At 52.9% G+C, this 20,071-nt stretch overlaps 11 protein-coding genes across 11 annotated transcripts; 6 read left to right on the top strand and 5 right to left on the bottom strand.

Annotated features, from left to right (window-relative positions):
* Positions 1 to 280: 280 nt before the first annotated feature.
* On the top strand, positions 281 to 1,420 carry ASPACDRAFT_1858697 (uncharacterized protein; the record flags this gene model as incomplete). The annotated part of the gene is made up of 2 exons (XM_020197634.1): positions 281 to 635; positions 700 to 1,420. 2 exons carry the CDS (start codon positions 281 to 283, stop codon positions 1,365 to 1,367), a joined length of 1,023 nt encoding a protein of 340 aa, XP_020053585.1. The 3' UTR covers positions 1,368 to 1,420.
* Positions 1,421 to 1,505: 85 nt separating this feature from the next.
* ASPACDRAFT_46098 (uncharacterized protein) lies at positions 1,506 to 3,019 on the top strand (the record flags this gene model as incomplete). Its single annotated transcript, XM_020201736.1, has 5 exons — positions 1,506 to 1,693; positions 1,761 to 2,115; positions 2,180 to 2,371; positions 2,429 to 2,814; positions 2,863 to 3,019. The coding sequence occupies 5 exons, from the start codon at positions 1,506 to 1,508 to the stop codon at positions 3,017 to 3,019; spliced, it is 1,278 nt and encodes a 425-aa protein (XP_020053584.1).
* A 1,328-nt stretch (positions 3,020 to 4,347) lies between these two features.
* ASPACDRAFT_62922 (uncharacterized protein) lies at positions 4,348 to 5,530 on the top strand (the record flags this gene model as incomplete). The annotated part of the gene is made up of 3 exons (XM_020203837.1): positions 4,348 to 4,724; positions 4,794 to 5,262; positions 5,363 to 5,530. 3 exons carry the CDS (start codon positions 4,348 to 4,350, stop codon positions 5,528 to 5,530), a joined length of 1,014 nt encoding a protein of 337 aa, XP_020053583.1.
* Positions 5,531 to 6,642: 1,112 nt separating this feature from the next.
* On the bottom strand, positions 6,643 to 7,762 carry ASPACDRAFT_1858696 (uncharacterized protein; the record flags this gene model as incomplete). The annotated part of the gene is made up of 3 exons (XM_020197633.1): positions 7,110 to 7,762; positions 6,823 to 7,011; positions 6,643 to 6,752 (listed from the first exon to the last, which is right to left on the bottom strand). The coding sequence occupies exons 1-3, from the start codon at positions 7,357 to 7,359 to the stop codon at positions 6,643 to 6,645; spliced, it is 549 nt and encodes a 182-aa protein (XP_020053582.1). The 5' UTR covers positions 7,360 to 7,762.
* Positions 7,763 to 7,925: 163 nt separating this feature from the next.
* On the bottom strand, positions 7,926 to 9,056 carry ASPACDRAFT_1890471 (uncharacterized protein). The gene has a single exon (XM_020198580.1). The coding sequence runs from the start codon at positions 8,920 to 8,922 to the stop codon at positions 8,245 to 8,247; it is 678 nt and encodes a 225-aa protein (XP_020053581.1). The 5' UTR covers positions 8,923 to 9,056; the 3' UTR covers positions 7,926 to 8,244.
* Positions 9,057 to 9,222: 166 nt separating this feature from the next.
* ASPACDRAFT_46094 (uncharacterized protein) lies at positions 9,223 to 11,041 on the bottom strand (the record flags this gene model as incomplete). The annotated part of the gene is made up of 4 exons (XM_020201735.1): positions 9,223 to 9,267; positions 9,323 to 9,487; positions 9,771 to 10,042; positions 10,177 to 11,041. 4 exons carry the CDS (start codon positions 11,039 to 11,041, stop codon positions 9,223 to 9,225), a joined length of 1,347 nt encoding a protein of 448 aa, XP_020053580.1.
* Positions 11,042 to 12,184: 1,143 nt separating this feature from the next.
* On the bottom strand, positions 12,185 to 13,064 carry ASPACDRAFT_53997 (RTA1 domain-containing protein; the record flags this gene model as incomplete). Its single annotated transcript, XM_020202816.1, has 2 exons — positions 12,185 to 12,843; positions 12,911 to 13,064. 2 exons carry the CDS (start codon positions 13,062 to 13,064, stop codon positions 12,185 to 12,187), a joined length of 813 nt encoding a protein of 270 aa, XP_020053579.1.
* A 1,360-nt stretch (positions 13,065 to 14,424) lies between these two features.
* ASPACDRAFT_1858694 (uncharacterized protein) lies at positions 14,425 to 15,774 on the top strand. The gene has a single exon (XM_020197632.1). The coding sequence runs from the start codon at positions 14,473 to 14,475 to the stop codon at positions 15,565 to 15,567; it is 1,095 nt and encodes a 364-aa protein (XP_020053578.1). The 5' UTR covers positions 14,425 to 14,472; the 3' UTR covers positions 15,568 to 15,774.
* Positions 15,775 to 16,206: 432 nt separating this feature from the next.
* On the top strand, positions 16,207 to 16,698 carry ASPACDRAFT_8880 (DUF3425 domain-containing protein; the record flags this gene model as incomplete). Its single annotated transcript, XM_020206123.1, has 1 exon — positions 16,207 to 16,698. A coding segment is annotated over one exon (492 nt), but the record flags the coding sequence as incomplete, so codon positions are not given.
* Positions 16,699 to 16,881: 183 nt separating this feature from the next.
* Positions 16,882 to 18,358, top strand: ASPACDRAFT_124111 (uncharacterized protein). The gene is made up of 2 exons (XM_020196711.1): positions 16,882 to 16,915; positions 16,972 to 18,358. The coding sequence occupies exon 2, from the start codon at positions 17,043 to 17,045 to the stop codon at positions 18,048 to 18,050; it is 1,008 nt and encodes a 335-aa protein (XP_020053576.1). The 5' UTR covers positions 16,882 to 16,915; positions 16,972 to 17,042; the 3' UTR covers positions 18,051 to 18,358.
* Positions 18,359 to 19,156: 798 nt separating this feature from the next.
* On the bottom strand, positions 19,157 to 20,071 carry ASPACDRAFT_46090 (uncharacterized protein; the record flags this gene model as incomplete). Its single annotated transcript, XM_020201734.1, has 1 exon — positions 19,157 to 20,071. One exon carries the CDS (start codon positions 20,069 to 20,071, stop codon positions 19,157 to 19,159), a length of 915 nt encoding a protein of 304 aa, XP_020053575.1.

The following is a 20,071-nucleotide window of genomic DNA, read 5'->3' as shown; positions in this document are numbered from 1 at the left end:
ACGCATTACTAATTATCTAAATCTCGAGTAGTGAACGGTGCTGGCAATTCAAGTTGTCACGGCTTTCCGATCACTTAGACTGTAGCTAATTTGATCATGAATTTGTCATGGCGTGAAGAACCTGATATATGGTTTGTAATACACATTTGTACTTACTCTCAACACTCTGTACACGACTGGTATATAATTCGGACCGTCTGCGAGGTTCATGATACTTACTCCTTGGACCTCATCATTTCAAATATACTAAATTACTCCAACTTACCACCCCCAACTCGCCATGACTTCGCTTGCTACGCTGAGGGCCTCCAATGCTCAACTTAGCGGAGCCACTCTTCCCCAGGTTGCTGTGTTTGTTGGTGCGACTGCGGGCATTGGTCGCGCAACTTTGACGCAGTATGTCAACAAGGGTTTCCCTCTCAAGGCCTATATTGTCGGCCGAAATGAAGAAGAATTCAAGCCAGTGCTGAGCGAGCTGCGTGCTTCCAATAAGGCCGCAGAGTTGATCTTCCTGGAGGGTCAGATCTCTCTCTTGGCCGAGACGAGGCGGCTCACGGATGTGATCCTTCGTCGTGAGAAACATGTCGATATGCTGTTCCTTTCTGCTGGCTTTTTGCCATTCACTGGGCGACAAGGTATGTCGCATATCGCAGTCGAAAGGATACAGTCCACTCCAGTACTAACAACTCCCGCTTTCAGAAACGTTGGAAGGATTGGGACTTGCAATGGCCGTGGGATATTATAGTCGTCAGATCTTCATTCGGCGCCTACTCCCTCTTCTGCGAGCAGCGCTCAAGCCTGGCGCCGATCAGTACTCTCCCAGAATCGTTAACATTCTCGGCACGGGCGTTGAGACCGCCGACTTGCACATTGACGATCTGGAGCTAAAGCAACCAGACCATTTCAGCGTCCAGAGCTATGCCAACCACAGTGCCACCATGACCTCTGTGAGCCTCAAACGACTGGCAGAGCGACCAGAGAACAGCAACATTACCTTCATTCACCATCATCCAGGTCTAGTCTCGACTGAGATTTTCAAGAAAAGCTGGGGTGATCAATGGACTGAAGATAAAGCAGCAGGAGGTCCCAAGGTCACCTCGGATATCACTCGATCCACTCCCGAGGAGGCTGGAGCACGGTCTTTGTATGTGATGACGAGCTCTCAGTATGGTGGAAAAGGTGTGCCCCTGACAGAAGGGCAGGAGCAAGGGCTCACCGTCGACGGAATGACGAACGGGTCTCTCTTCTGTGTTGGCAACAAGATGGAAACTTTGCAGCTTGGTGAGCTTTTGGGAGATCTGGAGAGGAATGATGCTTCTGATACTATTTGGAACAAGACCGACGAGCTGATTGGGAGTTATCTGTGAAGATTTTAGCATATCAAGTGTAGAGAGAAATATGCAATTGTAGCTATCATGGCCCCGCACATTCTTCCAGAAGCCAGAGTGGGAGTCAATATGGGCCCCTCGCTAGACTTGAGAAGTATCTTGTTCCGTACCGACAAAATGGCCGACGGTAGCCCAGATGACATGTCTTTCGCCAGCCACTCCTCCGCGGATGATATATTTGCCGAATCTGAGTGGCTAGAGCAGATTGATGGGCTCATATTCAACCAAGATGATAGCGACTCAAACAAGACACCGGTTGGCTATTGTGATGGCAAACTGATCAAACGTGAAAAGATCCGCGACAAGTTTTGGTTCGCCATGAAACAGCCAACCGGAGCAACTTGCTCTCTCTCGTTTGATCTTTGCGGACAGATACGGCCGTTTGAAGCCCGAGTCCAAGAGCCATCCGGTCAAGAAGGGCTCTGGTATTTGGAACGCTGAGCTAGACGACGGAGACATATTTTTAATCGAGTCCCTGAGAATCGATGGGCAATATCGCCGCCTCGGAAAGGAAAGCATGCTTGTGAGAGTCATGCTGGAAAAAGTCACGGACAAAACTTTAGGTTTTGTTACTATCGTGCACCCTGGTATGCTGCGCAGCGAAGTGCTCTGCGAGCCTCGCGGGGAAGAGGTGCACAACAAGGAATCGTCAGAATTGGCTGCTATGGATATATCGAAATCCTTTCTGGCGATCTTTGGGGTTTCGACGAATCGGCTCTTCTTCGTGGTTTGGGCTCGCCTCGGACCCAGAACACCCATGTCATCATCTAGCTGCTGAAAGCGACTATGAGATTCCAGCACTGTCTTCAAGCATCCTAGACACCGAGCTGGAGCACAAGATTAAACCTGCCCTGGAGTGCAGCAGTGACAACGACTTCGTGCACTTTCTTAGCCACATCTGGGCCGATGCTGCGGGGGATGACCCGCGATGGACATCAACGGATACAAATGGAAATACTGTTTTGCACCTTGCTGCAACCAACGTCAAACCTAATAGTGTCTAGTGGATTTTGAGAAGAGCTAAAGTGCTCCTTCATCAGCGCAACGCCCACGGCGAGACTCCATTGGATGCTCTGCTGACAAGCCTCGAGGAAAGTAGGACAACACGTCGCTTTAATGCATTGACCGAAGATATTTCAGACCAGTTCGCTGTGTTCAACGACGCTGCGGTTGACTGCCTAAAGTTTCTCAATGGCGGCACGGAAGTGACCGACGTCGTTTGGCAGCGCTTCAAATACGGATGTACCTGTGGGCAATGCATCTCAGGGTTCCTGAGTCCGCGGATGTGTTTCGCCTTGGAATGTCAGGCTGACATATGGTCAAATTTCCTTCGTGAAGACATTGAGGGTAGAGAAAACAATAGCACCTTTCCCGGCTTCCTGCCGCACCGTGTGCAGAATGATCTAAAGAGTAATAAGTCTATGAGGTATGGGGTCATGAACCTCTGCGACCATATCGCTAACTGTCTCCGCAGACATATGATTCCGGAAAAGCCAAACGTGGAAATGGTGTTGCATGACGCGAGTGAGTGGCCTCCTACATCTAGGAGTTTCTTAGAACGTGGTGAAAGCTTTGGTGGGGTCGTCACCATGCTTTTCCAAAGGGCCATGGAGAGCGATGAAATATCGTGAGATCCTTTGCACATGGAGGCCTTTGAGGACCAGATCCTATGGTTGCTGAAGACTTCCCTGGAAGTGTGCTGGAAGAACAGACGAATTCGAAAGTCCGAGTATTCAACTTAACGTTTCTCACTGTTTACAAACAAGAATCTTTGGTCGCTCATTAGGCAGTAGCACTACTCCAAATCCCGGCCGGTCAGCCTTTCAATCCGTCCCTTTGCGTCAAGCACTAGCTCACGTATTTTATCGGGCTTGCTTTTAGCAAGAAGCGATGTTGTGAGGTTTGTATTTGTATACTCCAAAACTGTGCCGCTGACCGAAATCTTCCCGCGTAACCAGCAAACACTGAATCAATTGAAGTCTTTCTTGGCGCAGATATACGGCGGTCTTTTGCTCCCCCCGCCCATCCTTCTGCTGGCGAGGGGGGCAAGCCGAGCAAAACTCTTCACGGAACGTCAGCTTTTCTTCTGTCTTGCTCCTTTTCCTCAAACCCTGACCAATCAGCAGATATCTCCTCGTATAGCTTAGCGCTTACGCGCTTCGCAATCAATAAGCATTAGGGCACGCAGATCCCGTGTCACGCTGTCATGCCCTGGCGCGAGGGCATCATGCACTGTAAGACAGTGGCTGAGCCTTGTGGTTTCCCCAAAGCTTGTATTGGAAGACCACTTCGCCGAGTTCGGTTTCCACTTCGTCGGCTTCTATTTTCGGCACAGACTACTAGGCTAGTGGACTAAATTTGTAATACGAGTGCATAGCTAACAACAAAGGAATTGAAAAATGAATGTGGCCATTTTTACATGAAATACCTATTTTGTATCTATATAGACAGTAACCCCGCTTGCTAGATACCAAAGGCAAGCAACGCCAGACTTTGCAATAGCCCAGACTAAGGTATTAACATGTTCAAATACAGAAAACCAGCAGATGAGATAGAGGTCTTTCTAGCAGTAGCATTCGCGCTCGAACTGCACTCAATTTGGATCCACCATAACATCTGTCCTGAGATCTGAGGTAAGGCGAGTCATGGTATCAATTCCTGCGGATTCGTATCTCAGAAGAGACACCCGTACTGATTGCTTATCCGACGCCATTTATAGCATCCCCTCGTAAGCACTAAGTGCCATGTATCCGCTATCGGACGAGGCAAAAAAAGGTGCCATCCCTCCACCACTTCTTCTGGGCCAAGAGAGTCACATTGCAAATTTGGGAGATCCCATGATGGGTGCTTTTCCATAAAGCCCGGGTGTCCTGCGTTCTCATCCAACTTGTAAATGGTCACGAAAGAAATCAGGATCGGGCTCGAAGGCATTTGCAAAATTCCATAGTCTATTGTCAGCATGTCCAGTCCCGCAGAAGAGAGTACCCTTGGGTACCACGGTCTGGACATCAACCGGCCGCCGGCTGAAGTCGATATCGTCAAGGGGCTCATCAAGAACTTTCTCGAAGCCGCACAGTTCGATCGGAACACCCCGTTTGCCAGGGACAAGGAACTGGAGACGGCGGTGTGGACCTACTTCAAGAGCCTGAATCTGGGGGCGAAGCTGGACGCCGCCGTCCAGCAGCTCCTCCAGCTGGCCACCATCGTCACGCATCAAGCCTACATTTCCCTCCCCTTCGAGAACCAAGTTCTCTGCGCAATCCAAGCCGTGTACATGTTCCTGGTCGACGACGCGGCGCCCATGTTCATGACCGAGCTGCGGCACTTCTGCCAGAAGTAAGTCCCCCAGCCAGCCCCTTTGCTCCCTAATCATAGCATAGCTAACCCAAAAACCGGATGCAAAAGCTTCACCCTTAACACCGATCAAGCCCACCCGCTCCTCCGCCACTTGGACGCGCACCTCCGCTACCTCGCTCGCTACTACGGGCCCTACTGCCACTCCACCATCATCAAATCCCTCTTCGATTACATCAACGGCCGCCTCCTCGAGCACGACATGGCGCAGTCGGACTTCCGGTTCTCGTCCGCCACCCGCCTGATGCCCCTGTTCCTGCGCACCAAGGTCGGGGCCGCCGAGATTCTGGTCTCGCTTCTCTGGCCCCAAGCCCTCTACCCGGAGGACACCTACCGGATCCAGTACGTCCCCGCGGTGCCGGGGTTGGTGCTGTTCACCGACTTCACGAACGACATCCTCTCTTACTATAAGGAGTTTGTCGTTCACCAGGAGAAGGGGAATTTCGTGGCGAATTTTGCCGAGGCGCAGGATCTGTCGCATTTGGAGGTTTTGAGGCGGTTGGTGGAGTATGCTCCGCGGGTGAGTTTTCTTTCCCCCCCCCTTTTTTTTTACTCGCTAGGATGGCGCTCTTGTGGAAGGGAGCACTACTAACAAGCTGTATATTCATGGTCTTGTGTAGGTGATCGGGGATGTCTACGCGATTTTCGAGGGGAAGGAGAAACTGGTGAGGCCCGTGCGGGACTACGTCAACGGCTGGATCATGCTGTGTACTGCCCATAAACGGTATCACCTGGTGGAACTGTTCGAGAATGAGGGGTATCTGCCTCCTTATGATGAGGACTCTTGAAGAGATTTGGCGGGGACTGTTCCCTAAACATATTCAAATGCAATCAACTTCCTGGACTCGGGTACTGTACCATAACCGATGAATATCATGACGACGGAGTGGTTATGATATAAGATCTAAGGTCTAAGGTCATTAGCTGGATATTAGATCTACTCGGATTACTCGTACTACCACCTCAAACACCACCCCACCAAATATAGCAAACATCTATTCCAGCGAATAGCATGAGAATCAGTAATAGGTTGAGGGTTAAGCACAGACATGCAGCTGGGTGTGGTGCGTGACGTGTAACGCAGTGATTGACTGGGGGGGTTCCATGCGGCTCGCTCGCTTGCTAAGCTGATGATCTCGAGTTTCTGAGGCTCAGCTTCCGGCACACTCACTCGGGCACTATACGGCCTTGCTTGCCTCATCGGGATAGGGCTCCCGATTGGGATCCCGTCTATCTCAGACCGAGCACCTCCTAAGTACCTAGTATTCCGTCCATCTCCGCGACCCCGGTAGCAGCCACCCCCACCAAGCAGAAATCGCCATCACAAGCAATGGGGTGACTATGACTATCTGGAATTCCTGGTCTGTAGAGCGGAACTAGGTCCACCTCCGTACTTTTCTTTTTGGTCGTTTGCGTGGCTCCCAAGGGAACTCTCGGACGGATCGCTTTTTTGTTTCCCCCTGTTGCTTTTCTGGTTGAGCCCGTGGGGTGATATATCGTGGCCGCATCACAGTACATAATGAATCAACTGCGTTTTGCTGGGCTTTCGCACGGAAAAATCACGGCTAATGCGGGAGGATTGCGGGATCTGATCGCCGGATTACCCCAGCCGCTTCTTTTATACACACATTGGATCATGCATGTCAGACCGCGAAGTATGCATGAGAATCTGACGTAAGAAAGGATCTGCACTCTGACTTCGTGACCTTATCGGTCAGATGGTCTAGTGGATTTTGGGGCTCTTTGGGCTGGGACTTCGGAAGTGCTGAGTCAGACGTACGTAGACGTAGTTACTCATAGAAACGAAAAACTAGGCTCGCCAAGATTGCCTAACCGGCAAGATTGTGTCTCAACATCGGATATTTCGTGGGACAGAGTCCTTCCTGTATACTAGAACTATCTAAACCCTAGCCCATCTCAACAGCATAGCAACACCAAGAACCGGCAAGACGCTGACCAGCTCTTCTAGCCCCGCAAACTCCGGCGGGATCCGCGCATTGACAAATGCCCCTGCACCCAGCAGAACGGCGAACAGGTTATACACGAAACTCCACCCGAAATTGAATTGGATCCGACGCACGGCCTTCCCACTCATACGGATCATGGAGCACGCTGAGGAGGCTGGGACGCATGAGCACGACGTCCGCCGCGGATTTGGCGACCTCGCTGCCGGTTTCCTGATTCATGTGGACGCCAATTGTGGCCGTGGCCAGGGCCACGGCGTCGTTTGTGCCGCGCCGATGAATATGGCTGTCGGTGGTTGATTTCGCTTGCGCGGTGATAGATGTGTTGGGGCAGCCAGGGCTTGGAGGGAGGCTTGCTTGTCGGCTGGGGTGCAGCGGGAGCGGATGTTCTGCGCGGCAATACCGAGCTGCCCTGCAATTGAGCGGACAGGGCCATCGTCGTCCCCGGAGAGATCAATGACAGTCATCTCAGTAGCACCACGAGGCCATGCATGCTTGATAAACTCCGACGCTTCGGGAACAATGATATCCGCGCGGGATCCTTGATCTGTGATCCTTTCGTACTTAAATTCGGTAGCCCTTTCCAGGTGCTTAAGCAATTCGGTGAGCGACTGGACACTGAGATTGAGGTCGAACTCTGCTCGCGAGAGCATTCAACTAGTTTTGAGATTCTGAACGGATAGTAGTGTGCCCAGAGTCCGCTGAAGCTTGGTTTCGCAACCGGTACAGGTCATCCCAGATACGGTGAGGTCAACGTGCTCCTTTTCGGTGATAGCCTTTGCAAGATCGGGGATAGTGGTGGTTGGCACGGCTTCTATGCAGTCGTCGGCTTTGTCTTTGGTCACTGCACCTGATGAAAGGGCGGGTGCATCGCAGCGCCTAGAAGCACGGAATCATTTCCACCCGCATTCCGACTCGGAGGGAGGGTGAGTAGTCAGCATATAGAGTGCAGGGAAGTATAAACATCGACACAATAACCCCAACTCTCCAAAGATCTGACTCCTTGTCAACCATGCCATGCGTCTGCTTGGCGCAGACAGAGATGACTGTCAATTGTTCTAAGTCAATCCAATCGGAGTAGAACCATGCCCTGTGGTGTCCACCCCGAGTGGGGATGAATAGAATAAGGTAGTTCCCACTGGTTCTGCGGCTGTACCCGCTTCAGCCTGTCCAGGGCAGTCACCCTCTGATGCTAAGACCGTTTGTGATTATAGAGGTTGTTTTGGTATTGCTGTTATCGAGGTTACACATCTGAATAAGAAAATATAGAGGCTGAACAGACATCGACCGACAAATGGTACCTCTCGCCGCACTCCGATCTTTTCATCCACCTCGGATACTCCTTCTACTCCGCGGAGGTTCATAACATACTCCCAATCAGCAAAAGCAATAAAATCCACTCACCCATCCCACGCCCCATCTTCTCACCAGAACCACCAAAGCACCTCTTCCGGCCCTTCCCGTCCCAAATTCCCCATTCCCCCAATAACCACCCTAACCACCACAATCAATACCCCGTCGGCCTCACCGCAATATCCTTATACGCATCCCTTCCATCCAGCAACGCATCCGTGATATTCCCCGCCCACGCCGCCGCCGCATCTTTGATCGCACCCGCCGGGATCCGCGCCACCACGCTGCCGGTGTAGCTCAGGGCGGCGGTGTGCTCCTCCTGCAGCTGGGAGTAGATGTACCAGCCGCCATCGCTGGAGGCGGCGGTGGCGGCGATCGCGGCGTGGATGCCGATGTAGCCGGCCACCACCACGGAAAACTGCGCGGCAAGGGTCTCGAGGGGTGGTAGGAGGGCGGTGGCCTCGGTGGCGTTCAGGAAGTCCGGTTGGATGGTTTTGGTCTCGGCCAGGAGGGCGTTGATGAGCGTCGCAGCGCCTGCGGTGATGTTGGAGATGTCGTCGCCGCCCGGGTAGGTCAGGATTTGGGCGTCGAGGGCGGTGGCGGCGGCGATGATGGTGGTTAGGCCCGTGGTGAAGGGGGTAGTGTCGCGGGGTGGGAGGTGGGGGGTTGCGGTGGTTAGGGGGAGGAGGGGGAGGAGGAGGTGGGTGGGGAGTTTCATGGTGGAGGTAGGTGGTGGAAGTAGTTGGATTATGGGTTGAAGGTGGTGAGGAGGGTACAACTGAACTGAGGAGGGAGCGACTGAATTTGAGGTAGAAAGATGATGGTAAGGTGGTGGGGGTACTGTTCCTGCCTTTAAGAAGCATGCATGCTGCTAGTTCCTGTTTGCCCACTTCCCCTCCCTTCCGCTCGCAAGATCATGGAGGCTGAAGAATATGGAACCCTGAGCATGGCATGCACACCGGTGGTGAGCCTCATTGGCGCAGACTGCAAACACATGCATCTACAGTAGAATAAAAACAGTCTAGACTATCCGAGCTCACCAATGGGACTTTTCCATGGTGGCGAGACCATGCAAAAGATGAGGGGGAAACCCTGAAGGATCTGGCCGCTAGTCCCAGAAAGCCAAACCCGGTTAGGGCTGAAGATTCACCCTCACGCCTGCATCACTCGGGCATGACTCGTGGCTGTAGGAGGGGGGATGGTGCAAGCTATCGCAGCTGTGAGCACGAAAATTTGCAAAACTTACTTTATGCTTTAGCTTACCCTGGTATCCATCTTCCGTTCCGGCTGCAGATGGGCAATTCGTGCTATATCTTGGGGCATTAACCCAGCGCCGTGATTCACGCGCTGCCCAACGGCATCCGCAAGAGCGGTCCCAATGGCCGCAGACAGATTCTGGTTGGTCACCAACAGACTGCCCGCGGGCGCCTTGAAATGATTTCGGCACGCTCGAGGTGATAAAAGTAGAGGCAGCAGCAAAAGTCAGATCAGGCCCGAATATAACAAGAATGATTCCCGGCATAGCCAGCGCCCAGTAGCCATAGTAAAGGCGATCATCCCAACAGCAAGCAGCCAGTGACCGGGAACGATGTACAGCGTACGCGAGACCACCCAGATAGCTGCGATCCCAGACACCAGATTGGCGATTAGGTATGGTGCGACCGTGATGGGGGCTTTCTCCTGAGTGGAAAAAAAAGAAAAAAAAACACACGGCGTATAACATCCAGCCGCCGATATAGACGCCATAGCCTAGGAAGTAGGAGATTGTCAATGGGGTGAACCCTGGAGTTGTCCAGAGACGGGTGTTGGTCAACGGGCGTGCGGCCCGCTGCTCGGCCAGATAGAACAGCCCAAAACAGAGCATCCCGGCGATGATGGTGGAATACCTATATGGCTGCCAGCCGCTGGGGGCGCCTTGGTTCAGGTCGAAGACCACGAGTCCGCAGCCTGCTGCAGCGCAGAGTGCCCCCAGGGCATCGAAGTCTTTGAGGATCGATTTATTGCTCGGGGGTGTGAATGAGGGAATGAGGGAATGCACCTAATCGACGCCATGACGCAGAGGCCACAGGGGATGGCATTGGCGGCGAAGATCTAGGGCAGATGGGCCGCCAGCGCACCACCCTTGAGGCATCCGATCAAGAACCCGATGGGAGCCATCGCCGTCATCAAGGAGATGATCCGATTCTTGCGGACCCCGGGCGCGTACAGTCGGCCCAGGCTCATGGGGGAGGCCTGGAGTACCCCCACGGCCACTCCCTGCATGGCTCGCACCGCGCGTGCTGGGTGAATGCTGAACACCAAGACCAGATTCCAGATGAATAGCCAGTTGAAGGCGAGTGTCATAGGCGGTTTCGGGTCCGAGAGGTCGGCCACCGACCCGGCGATGATCACAGCCACTTCATTTGCTAACAAAAACGAACCCACCAGCAAAGGTGTACCACCTTCGGTGACACGCAACAAGCGGGGAAAGATGAGCTGATTCACGAGAACGTCTCCGAGGAATACCCCAAAGAGTAAGAGGCCCATGGAGCACAGGAAAACAAAGACCATTTCATTGGCAAGACTAGACAAGTCGGTGGGTGTACCCTGCATAACCCGATGCTCTGCCCCTTCCACGTCGAGTCCGGAGCTTAGGCTACCGGCAGTGTTGCGAGCGTCATCATTCTGTGGGAAACTGTGAATGTTTTCATGGGTTTGGAAATGCGGTCTCTCTTCCACGCGACGCAATGCAGAATGAGTGGCCTGTTTACTTAGTGTATCCTCAATTGACGGGTTGAGTTGGCTTTGCGAATGAATGATGGCCATCAGATGCTTGCTCTCGGAGAATGCCCGGTGATGTTGAGAGAGCGGGAGGAGAAATGTGCGTAAGAACGGGGATGGGGATTTGCAAAGCTGTTTATAGTTAGCCTTCTTCAGGCTTGAAGCGCGCTTACAGCGGCTGAAATTCATACTCTTATCCCAGTACGTGCCTAAATAGCTCATCTTGCCGAAGGTAGTTTCGAGTTTTCGAAATTTTCGACTCTCTCACCGGGCCATGACAGGGATCAAGCTACCGGCAGCTCTCGGGATTTAAAACCTGGAGCAGCATCAATCTATGATGGTCGGCCAGGTGGCATTCCTTCGTGATGAGGACATGAGTGAATACGATGACTACCTGGGGTACAACCAGGAACTACCCCCGCCCTGCGCAGGGTGCTCAGCAGAGAGTCAAGCTACGAAGAGGTTGGCAAGCAAAGGTTTAGTAATCGCTGTACCAATCCTCGACCATGAATCGTCGCCATAGATTGTATGTCTCTCTACTCTACGCACAGCAGCTCTTTAGAGCGAATGATCGGCGAACAGTCGGATAGTTGTCATATTACTAATTTCTGCCACTGTCGAATGCGACAAGCCAACCCCGCGCCCTAGGGCCTGGGGATGTGACCATGTTGACATCTAGCTATTTAATGCAATCGATCGGCTTTTTATGCTGAGACTGCGGAGTCCCATCCCCTAATCGTCCTCAGTTAGCACCCGTACTTTTTCTTTAAATTAAAGTATGAGATGAGTAACTTAATTGTGCTTATCTCATCAGACACATTCAACATCTAGTCAGGCATCCAGGTGTGACACAACCACCAATACCTCAGCAGGCCCCTTACTCATGCAATGCATGAAGTATACCATCATGGTCTCTTTGCTAGGATCTAGAAATATCTCTCTCGACAATGAGACAGAGTTCTTTTCTTGGAAGGCCAGTGAGTGCATTTGATTCAGTTCGCAGTTCTCTCCATGGGAACCAACAAGTTCACTGACGGCTACATTTTCCCCTCGGCCAATCGCCTAGCTACAGGTTTGGAGTTAGCCTCAACTTAAATCGGACTTCTCAAGACCACTAGGTGATTGAAGAGATTTAGCTACCTTGAAGACTGTAGTTCAGAAAGGTTAGTGGGAGTCAGAAGCCTCCTAGCCCTACCCTCTCCGTCGGGTGAACGTTATTTTGAGTCCACTTAGGACTGCGCCCTCGCTGACAATATGTATATGATTCTTCGATTGTGAGGCTTAACCATAGAACTACAGTCGCATCCAGTAATCAATGCTAACAGTCGGAGATTTCACTTCGTAGGGGCGAATCACGCAGTTCCCTCACACCAAGGGCTCTTCATAGAACCCCTTCTCCCGCAGCACCTGACTCGGATGACAGACATTCAACGCCAAACACCCCAACAACATCAACGTCGCATCAAACACATAAATAAACACCTCATGACCCTGCAAACTCCCTTGACTCCCCTGTATATACTCCGCCACGCGGTAGATCGACCGGACCATGATCAGTGCACTGACCGCATACAGAACCATCAAAAGTCGTTCCCAACGCACCGCCAGCCCCATCGACTTCTCCGTCGGGCGTTCGCGAATCTTCCGATGAAAGGCGCCGGACACCCCCATGAAGACCCCGAAGAAGACGATTTGCACGAACAGCCCGATGATGATCATCCGCTCGCCCAGCTTGACTTTGCTGGGGGTCTTGGCTTGGGCGAGAATGCCGCCGCCGCCGCTTTGGAACAGAAAAGAAAGAACGTCGCCGGTAACGAAGATCTTAGTGAGTTTGGTGGGGCGGATGGGCGCGCGGGTGTCCCCGTCGACCAGGCGGATGATGCGACCCAGGATCATGTAGATTGATGCTGCAAGGAGAGAGGGACCCAGGAGGAGAAGGAGGCTTTGGCCTGCGTAGGGGGCGACGGACCAGTTCGGGGTCTGCTTTGCGCTGACGGCGCGGAGAGCGTAGCCTAGGGTTTCGACTATCTGGTTGTTAGGGTCGAGGCTTGCTCGGACTTTCCGGTGTTGCAGGAAGGGAAGGAGGCTTACAGGCAATGCCGATGATAAATGGGGTCATGAAGCGACTCCCTGACCGAGTGGCCTGCCAGGTATGTCCCAGTCCTGTGACTAGGAAGCCGATGGTGAAGATAATGGCTGCCGCATAGGACGGGTCATAGCGGTACAGAACAAATGAATCGGACATTTTGGAGAAAATGGAAGGGGATATGCGAGAATGAAGTTGAAGGCTGTGAGAACTGCATTTTGAGAATTTTTGAGCAACGACATAGTGCTTATATAGTGGTTGATGAAGTATCGTTGAGGTATCGACTCAATGTTGGAGTATGAATTCTTGGCTCGACAATGATCTTTGTATGGAAATGATTCGGGGTGTAGGTACACCATACCTGATTAGGCAAGGTGTACGGCAGTCGAAGTTTAAAGTTTCCAGTTCTCGTTTATCGACTGCCGATCGGAGATTTTACAGCTGCTTTCTGAAACATGTGGAGTTGTCCACGGTTAGAATACCGTATCTGGTGTAGTGTACGCAAGTTTCTGATATTTCTGATACCAGCCAATTTTAGCACGCTCAGGTTGATAGATGAGATGAAGAAAAAGTGAGTTTCAATTGTGGAAGTGCAGTCCGTAGAGCACTGGTTCAGCATGAGCATATATCTTCAAAGTAGGTATAAAAGTAGAGCCGAGCCCTGTCGAGTAGCATGGCACTCAAAAATCGCTCGCACCAGCCTTCGTCAACTCCTCCCAATGGCTCTCACCAACCTGGCTATTATCGTGATCGTGATTGTCTGCTGTTTAGCCGTCACGGCTCTTGGAGCAGGTCTCGCCTCCTTTTATTCCCCGCCGGAGGGCAAATCGGTGTATGAAGCATCAGCCGAACAGCAACAGTATATGCGATCAATACGACTGCGGGCACTCGAAAATCTCGAAGCTACCTTGAGACCAGCGTCTCATCCATGAACGGTCGGATAAAACCCTTACTGAATGTTAGACTATGCGGCTAATCGAGCGAGCGAGGCGAACAGGTCACGATCTGACGGGCCTACGTCTCTAAATTTCACTCAAGTTCCTCTCTTCTTTGCTCAATGCGAGCTTGGATGGCTACACATACAAGGGCTAGACAGGAAGGTTTGCGGGCATGGCATGGCAGGAAGTACTGGAAACCGCCGTGGAACCATTTTCTGCGACAGTATTTAATAAAGCCGGTACCCCCGACAACCCGACCCCATCATTTCCATCTCTCACCCCAATTTCCCGCAACTGCCCCACCTCCTATCAAACCTATTTATTGCCTACGGTTCTACATTCTCCTCTATCATAGCTTTGAATCTCATTGACATCCTGATATTTTATTCTGTCTTCCGACTTGAGCTCATTCCATATGCCATCGCGTCGTGCCCATAGTAAATCCCGGCATGGCTGTCTGCAATGCAAGCAGCGACGAGTGAAGGTAAGCTACAGTACGATAGTCACCACAACAACCGACATTCCCAAAGTCTACAGAGCTAATATACCACTCACTGCTGTAGTGCGATGAGCACCAACCGATCTGCTTGCGATGCAAATCCAAAGACTTACCCTGTAGTTATCGAGCAATGTTCACAGCCTCTTCCTCCGCCCCTCCCAATAGCGGAACAGCGAGCACAGCCACAGCCACTACCTTGCCGGAGAAGACCACTACGATCCCCACACAACCACCACTCCCCTGCAAGGCTGGGCCCTCCCTCAACCCCCAAGAACTAGAACTAATGGTGCAATGGTGCACGCACACTTATGCGACCCTTTCTCGAAACCACGCCGTGGAATGGATCTGGAAATCCGTCATCCCCCGAAGGGCGGTCCACGATCCCGCGCTGATGCACGGCATCCTCGCCCTCTCCGCACTGCACCTGGCATTCCTCCACACCCATCCCCAGCGCAAGGACTACCTCGACATTGCGCAGTGGCATCACCACAAATCCATCTCCGGCGTCCGCAACATCGAGGCTCTCAGCGAGGCCAACGCCAGCGCAGCCTACGCCCTCTCCAACATCATCATCATCTTCACCTTTGCGCTGCCTCTACTCAGTGACAGCGGCGGCGGAGGAGGAGGAGGAGGGGGAGGAGGAGTAGGAGCAGGGCAGCCCTCGACCCCGTACGATGACTTACTCCAGATCTTCCATATGAGCCGTGCCTCGCTGAAGATCTTAGTCGCAGTCTCCGAGTGGGTGCAAGCAAGCGACCTAGCGATCCTCGCCACGGCCGCCCCGGTCGGGCAATCGAGCACCCATACTCGGGTGTTCACGTTGCCATCTTTTCTGGATGCGGCCCTTCGGGAGCTTTCCCTGCTGAACGGGCGGTTAAGGGAGGGCAATTCGCATCACCCCAGCAAAGTGTATGGACCAGTCCTCGGTCAACTCCGGACGGCATTCGAGAGCACCTCCAAAGAGAGTGAGGACGGGATCATCACAGCCCTGTTTTGGTGGATCTTTGCCCTTCCACCAGAGTTCTTGGACCTCCTGGGCGAGAGGGAGCCATTTGCGATGGTAATTCTGGCCCTTTTCTGTGCGTTGATGCATCGCCTGCGCGGGCAGTGGTGGATGGATAATTGGGCGGAGAAGGTGGCCCGGGATATTCGTGGATCCCTGGATCTTTCGTTAGCAAGCTTCGTTCCTTGGGAACTTTGTTTTGAAGGCCGATCATTAGTTTGACCCGGCAACATTCTCCATGATGATTCAAGGAATTGAGAGATTTGCAAGGATTGATCAACTTTCACTCCGGTATTAACAGTGCGTATCACCGATATCGCCGAACTGCCTCAGGCACCACCCAACTCTTCAGCTTCGGACATCAAATCCTGGGCTCGGATCTTCCCACCAAACAACCACCAAACCCAAAAGTGAATTCTTTCTGACTCCGGATATTTGTTTTTCTTGCTTTGACTAGAATCGAATTATAATGTCCGAAGGATCACAAAGCCAAGCATTGGCTACCGGCACCATGCCTCCGGATAGCTGGCTTGGCATACTGGAGCCATCGCTAAGACGCAGATTACAGAATCGACTCAACCAGCGCGCGCGACGTAAGTACTCCCTGATTCGGGGGCATGAGTCCTGCTGTGATTGTCTCGACTTACCAAACAGGTAGGGCGTCGTATTCGAGAATCTCAGTCAGGTAGTTGCGCTGCTGAACAACCGCCAACCCTGGCCGTTCGACCGGCTGACCTCGTGCAATTACTCCTGGGCATAACACAGGACCTACACATTCTCGGTCCAGACGCCCGAAACACTGCGCAAAAGCTGCAGCAATTGGAGACGGCAGCCATGGCTCTGGCGTCTGCGGCTTGTGGCTCTCCGGTTGAAAGCCTGCGCCTGGGAGTGACCCGGCTCAATATGCTGCGAGCGATGCATACCAACCTCACAGTTCTAGGCTACGGTGAGGAAGACACGCATGAGGAGGCCCAATCGGCATTTACAATACAGGGGCCTGCCTCCCCGTCGAGTCAATCCTACCCACAGAGGCAGCTCCCGCCAGCATTGGAGCCAACGGCCATTCAGCGCCGCGTGCCGCACCATCCATGGCTGGATCTGTTTCCTTTCCCCCACCTGCGCGATGCTCTAATTCTGGCGCAGGACTGCATCGATGAGGATCAGCTATGTCACGATATGTGTGGTCGTGATTTGGAGGCGACGGGGATTCTGGTGTGGACGGATCCGTGGGACCCCATGGGATGGGAAGTCACCGAGGCCTTTCTGTCTGTATGGGGTTGGACGGTTCGTGATTGCCATGACCTTCTCCGATCAACCAATCTGTGGAGAGTCCGCCGGGGAGAGAAGCGGTTACGGTTCACAGGGGCGGAGGGTAGAAACTGACGCTCTCCGGTACACGGATTGCGCCCGAATTAGGATACGAATACTTCTATTCGTGAGTTGTGCTCTAGTCGAGATCACTTCCGCGCTACTGATATGCGCAGCCGGCTTCGCGCTCGCGATGCAAACAATACACAGATCTCAGCTGTGCTCAACGAATCTAGCTATACATGCCAGTATCCTCTCACGAGTATGCTCCCGCTGTCGCTAGCCGCCTCTTTACAGCCCTTTACTCATACCGAAAAGGACAATCCCATCAAACAGTAACAATTCTCGGAAATCACAATCTATCCAGCGAGGGTTCTCAGCTAAATGTCATGATGGATGGAGATCTTCTGCGAAAATTACGAGTTGAGGACGTCCGCGTGGATAGAAATAGCCCTACGAGACGCACTGATTACTCGAGCAAGGCCACCACCTACAGTCGGATCCCACACATTATGGCTCCTCGTACTCTCGACAGGCGGATCATACACTTCAAGGCTTCCCATACTCTGGACAATCTCCCACTCGAGCTCTTCTGGCTCATCACCGAGTTCCTGGACGACTATTCTCTCAGTGCTTTGCGGTGCGTGTCCAAGGCACTCAAAGCCAAGACCACCTCACCCTGGCAATGTAGCCGCCTGCGCCCGTTCTCCATCCATGTCGACCCGGAAGATCCAGGACGCGTATGCATCCGCCCAGACGGCGCAGAGGCCCTTGCGCCTCGCGCTCTGCCCGGGCAGTACCGAGCGCTGCAATGTGCGCGGCAGCTGATCTTCGAATTCTCACCCTACCTCTTCCACCCCAAGGGTCTTCCCGAATTCTGTCTGATCACGCTGGGCCGGATCCTGCATGACAATCCAGTCCCACAAGCGCTCAAGCTTCAGGCCTTAACCCTGTGCGCGCTGTATTCCAACGGGAAGTGCCCAGGCTGGAGTGAGGATTACTCGATCGTTCCTCGGAATCCATTCAACCTCGCGGGGCTCCGCGACAAGTTCTCCGCTCACTGGGGCCACCTCACGCAGCTGGCTGTCTACATGCCCGGCGCGAAGGACGCCGCGGCGATGGTGAATGACTTGGTGATTAGTTGCATCCTGCCGCATGCGCCCCGGCTTGAGGACTTTCGGCACTTCGGCGGACCTCTTTTTAACATGCACATACCAAACCGCATGCTCGGGCAACTAGCGCGCCTAGACCCGCGACCACCGCTGAAGCGACAGGACATCAACACCGCCGACATCTCCTGGCACCCCCACGAGATCACCCGCGCGCTGCAGGCCTACGGGCGCACGGATGGCTCGGACCGATGGCCAGAAGTGTTCACGGAGGCCTTTCCGCTGTGATCGTGCGATCCCCTCTCTCTGTCTTAAGGGGTGTGCTGTTGTTTAAGGTGGGCATCCTTCCGCGCGCATCGCATCGCCCTGAGAGACCCCGCCAGAGACATTTTTAAAACTGCTTTTTCTTTCGTTTAGACTCAACTTCAAGAAGTTTCTACCAATACATTTTTACCACCACAACAAAAGATTATGGCCCCCAACCTCGACCTACTGTTTCACATGCACGGCTTTTTGTTCTCATGCGATGACCTCGACTCTGTTCCCCTTGAAGTAAAGAGCATCATAGAACCGAGGCCTTCTCTCAAATTACGCCCTACTCTTCAAATTAGAGAGTTTGATTCGGAGAAGACCTTACCTACGTATTTTCTTACAATCAACTCCTTAACCCTACCTCATACGGGTAACAAACCCGCTTTGCTCTTACCGCAAGGTAGTAAGTAGATCATCCCATTCGCAGTCTGCAGATGCACACACCCGCCTGCGGACTACGGACCGGCCCCGTCGGATTGAGCTCCAGCCCTAGTCTAGCCCAACCCTTTGCCCGCGGTGTCGCTGACACTCTCCCCCTCCGCCCCTACCCCGCCACTACACCCCCACCTATTTGGCGTGGTTTGGTAGCACCTCAATACCTGTGTAGAAAATAAATCCATCGTGAAAGTTATCAATTATCACAAATTACCGGTCCAAGACAGTGTGTCCAGTATAATAGCCTGAATACCAGGAGAAGAGAAATGAACAGACACCGAACATAATCGACCTAGAGACAACAACAAAAATCACAATAATAACAACAACAACTGAAGATGTACATTGGATTACTGTTATATAGATTACCAAAAACATGAATCTATTCATAAAGATGATTCCCGCCGGGAGAGACACAGCGCAACTCAATCTCAATACATTCTAGAATACATACCCCCCTTCCCTTCCCCTTCCCCCTGTCTCTTCTACACAACCCCCAACGGCTCGTATCGTAAAAACCTCCCACTCTCCTCCTACCCTTTAAGAAACAAAGAAAAATGTCAAGAAAGGAACAAAAGAGAAACGACAACCCCTTGTCTTCACACCGACGAGGCCATCTAGCAAATCCCCCCCCGCTCTAACCCCGATCACGCCGTACTCGACGCAGCAGCGACAGCCACACCCGTCGACGAGGCGACGTACTCGCAGGCGCTGGCCTCGTCGTAGACGGACGCAAGCGAGATCAACGACGAGTAGTACGCGTAGAGGGCGGAGTCGACGGAGACGGCAGAGGAGGAGGGGATGGCCGAGGAAGAGGTGATGGAGAGGTGGGCGGAGGAGAAGGTGATCGTGGTCGCTGGCGTGATGGTGGATTTAGAAGAGGAGGTGAGGGTGTGTGTTGCACTCTCGGAGGGGGCGACGGTGTGTGTTGTGGTTGTTGTGCCGGGCTGGACGATGGCGGAGGAGGCCGAGTGTGAGTTTGTGTTCGTGGTGTGGGTGGTGACGACGCTGGTGGAGGGGTTGGGGTCGGTGGTTGTGGATTTTATTGCGGTGGAGGTGGTGGGTTTGGTTGTTGAGGTTATGGCCGTGGAGGTGGTGGGTTTGGTTGTTGAGGTTAGGGCCGTGGAGGGGTCGGGGTGGGTTGTGGTTGTTGATGTTAGGGCTGTGGTGCTGGTGCTGGTGCTGCTGGTGCTGGGAGTAGGGTGGGTGGTGGTTGTGGAGGTTGTGGGGAGAATGGTGGTGGTTGAGGTGGTGGACGAGGTCGTAGTTGAAGAAGTGGTGGGCTTGGTTGTGGTTGTGGTTGTGGTTGTGGTTGTGGTTGTGGTTGTGGTGGAAGATGGAGCTGAGGTGGTAGTTGAAGTTGTAGTTGAAGTAGTGGTGGTGGTGGTAGTGGTGGCCTTGGTTGTAGTTGTAGTTGTCGGGGCATGGGTAGTGGTCGTCGTCGCTTTGGTTGTGGTGGCAGCCACTTGCTTGGTGGTTGTCTTCTTACTGGACTTCCCTCCAATTCCGAACAGGGCGGAGGCCAGCTGAACCACCAGTAGGAGCACAAAGAGGAATCTCAT

The sequence above is a fragment of the Aspergillus aculeatus genome (genome assembly GCF_001890905.1).
Source record: "Aspergillus aculeatus ATCC 16872 unplaced genomic scaffold ASPACscaffold_14, whole genome shotgun sequence".
In the NCBI taxonomy this organism is placed as follows: domain Eukaryota; kingdom Fungi; phylum Ascomycota; class Eurotiomycetes; order Eurotiales; family Aspergillaceae; genus Aspergillus; species Aspergillus aculeatus.
The sequence above is the reverse complement of the archived record's forward strand: the minus strand, read 5'-3'. Positions and strand labels throughout refer to the sequence as shown.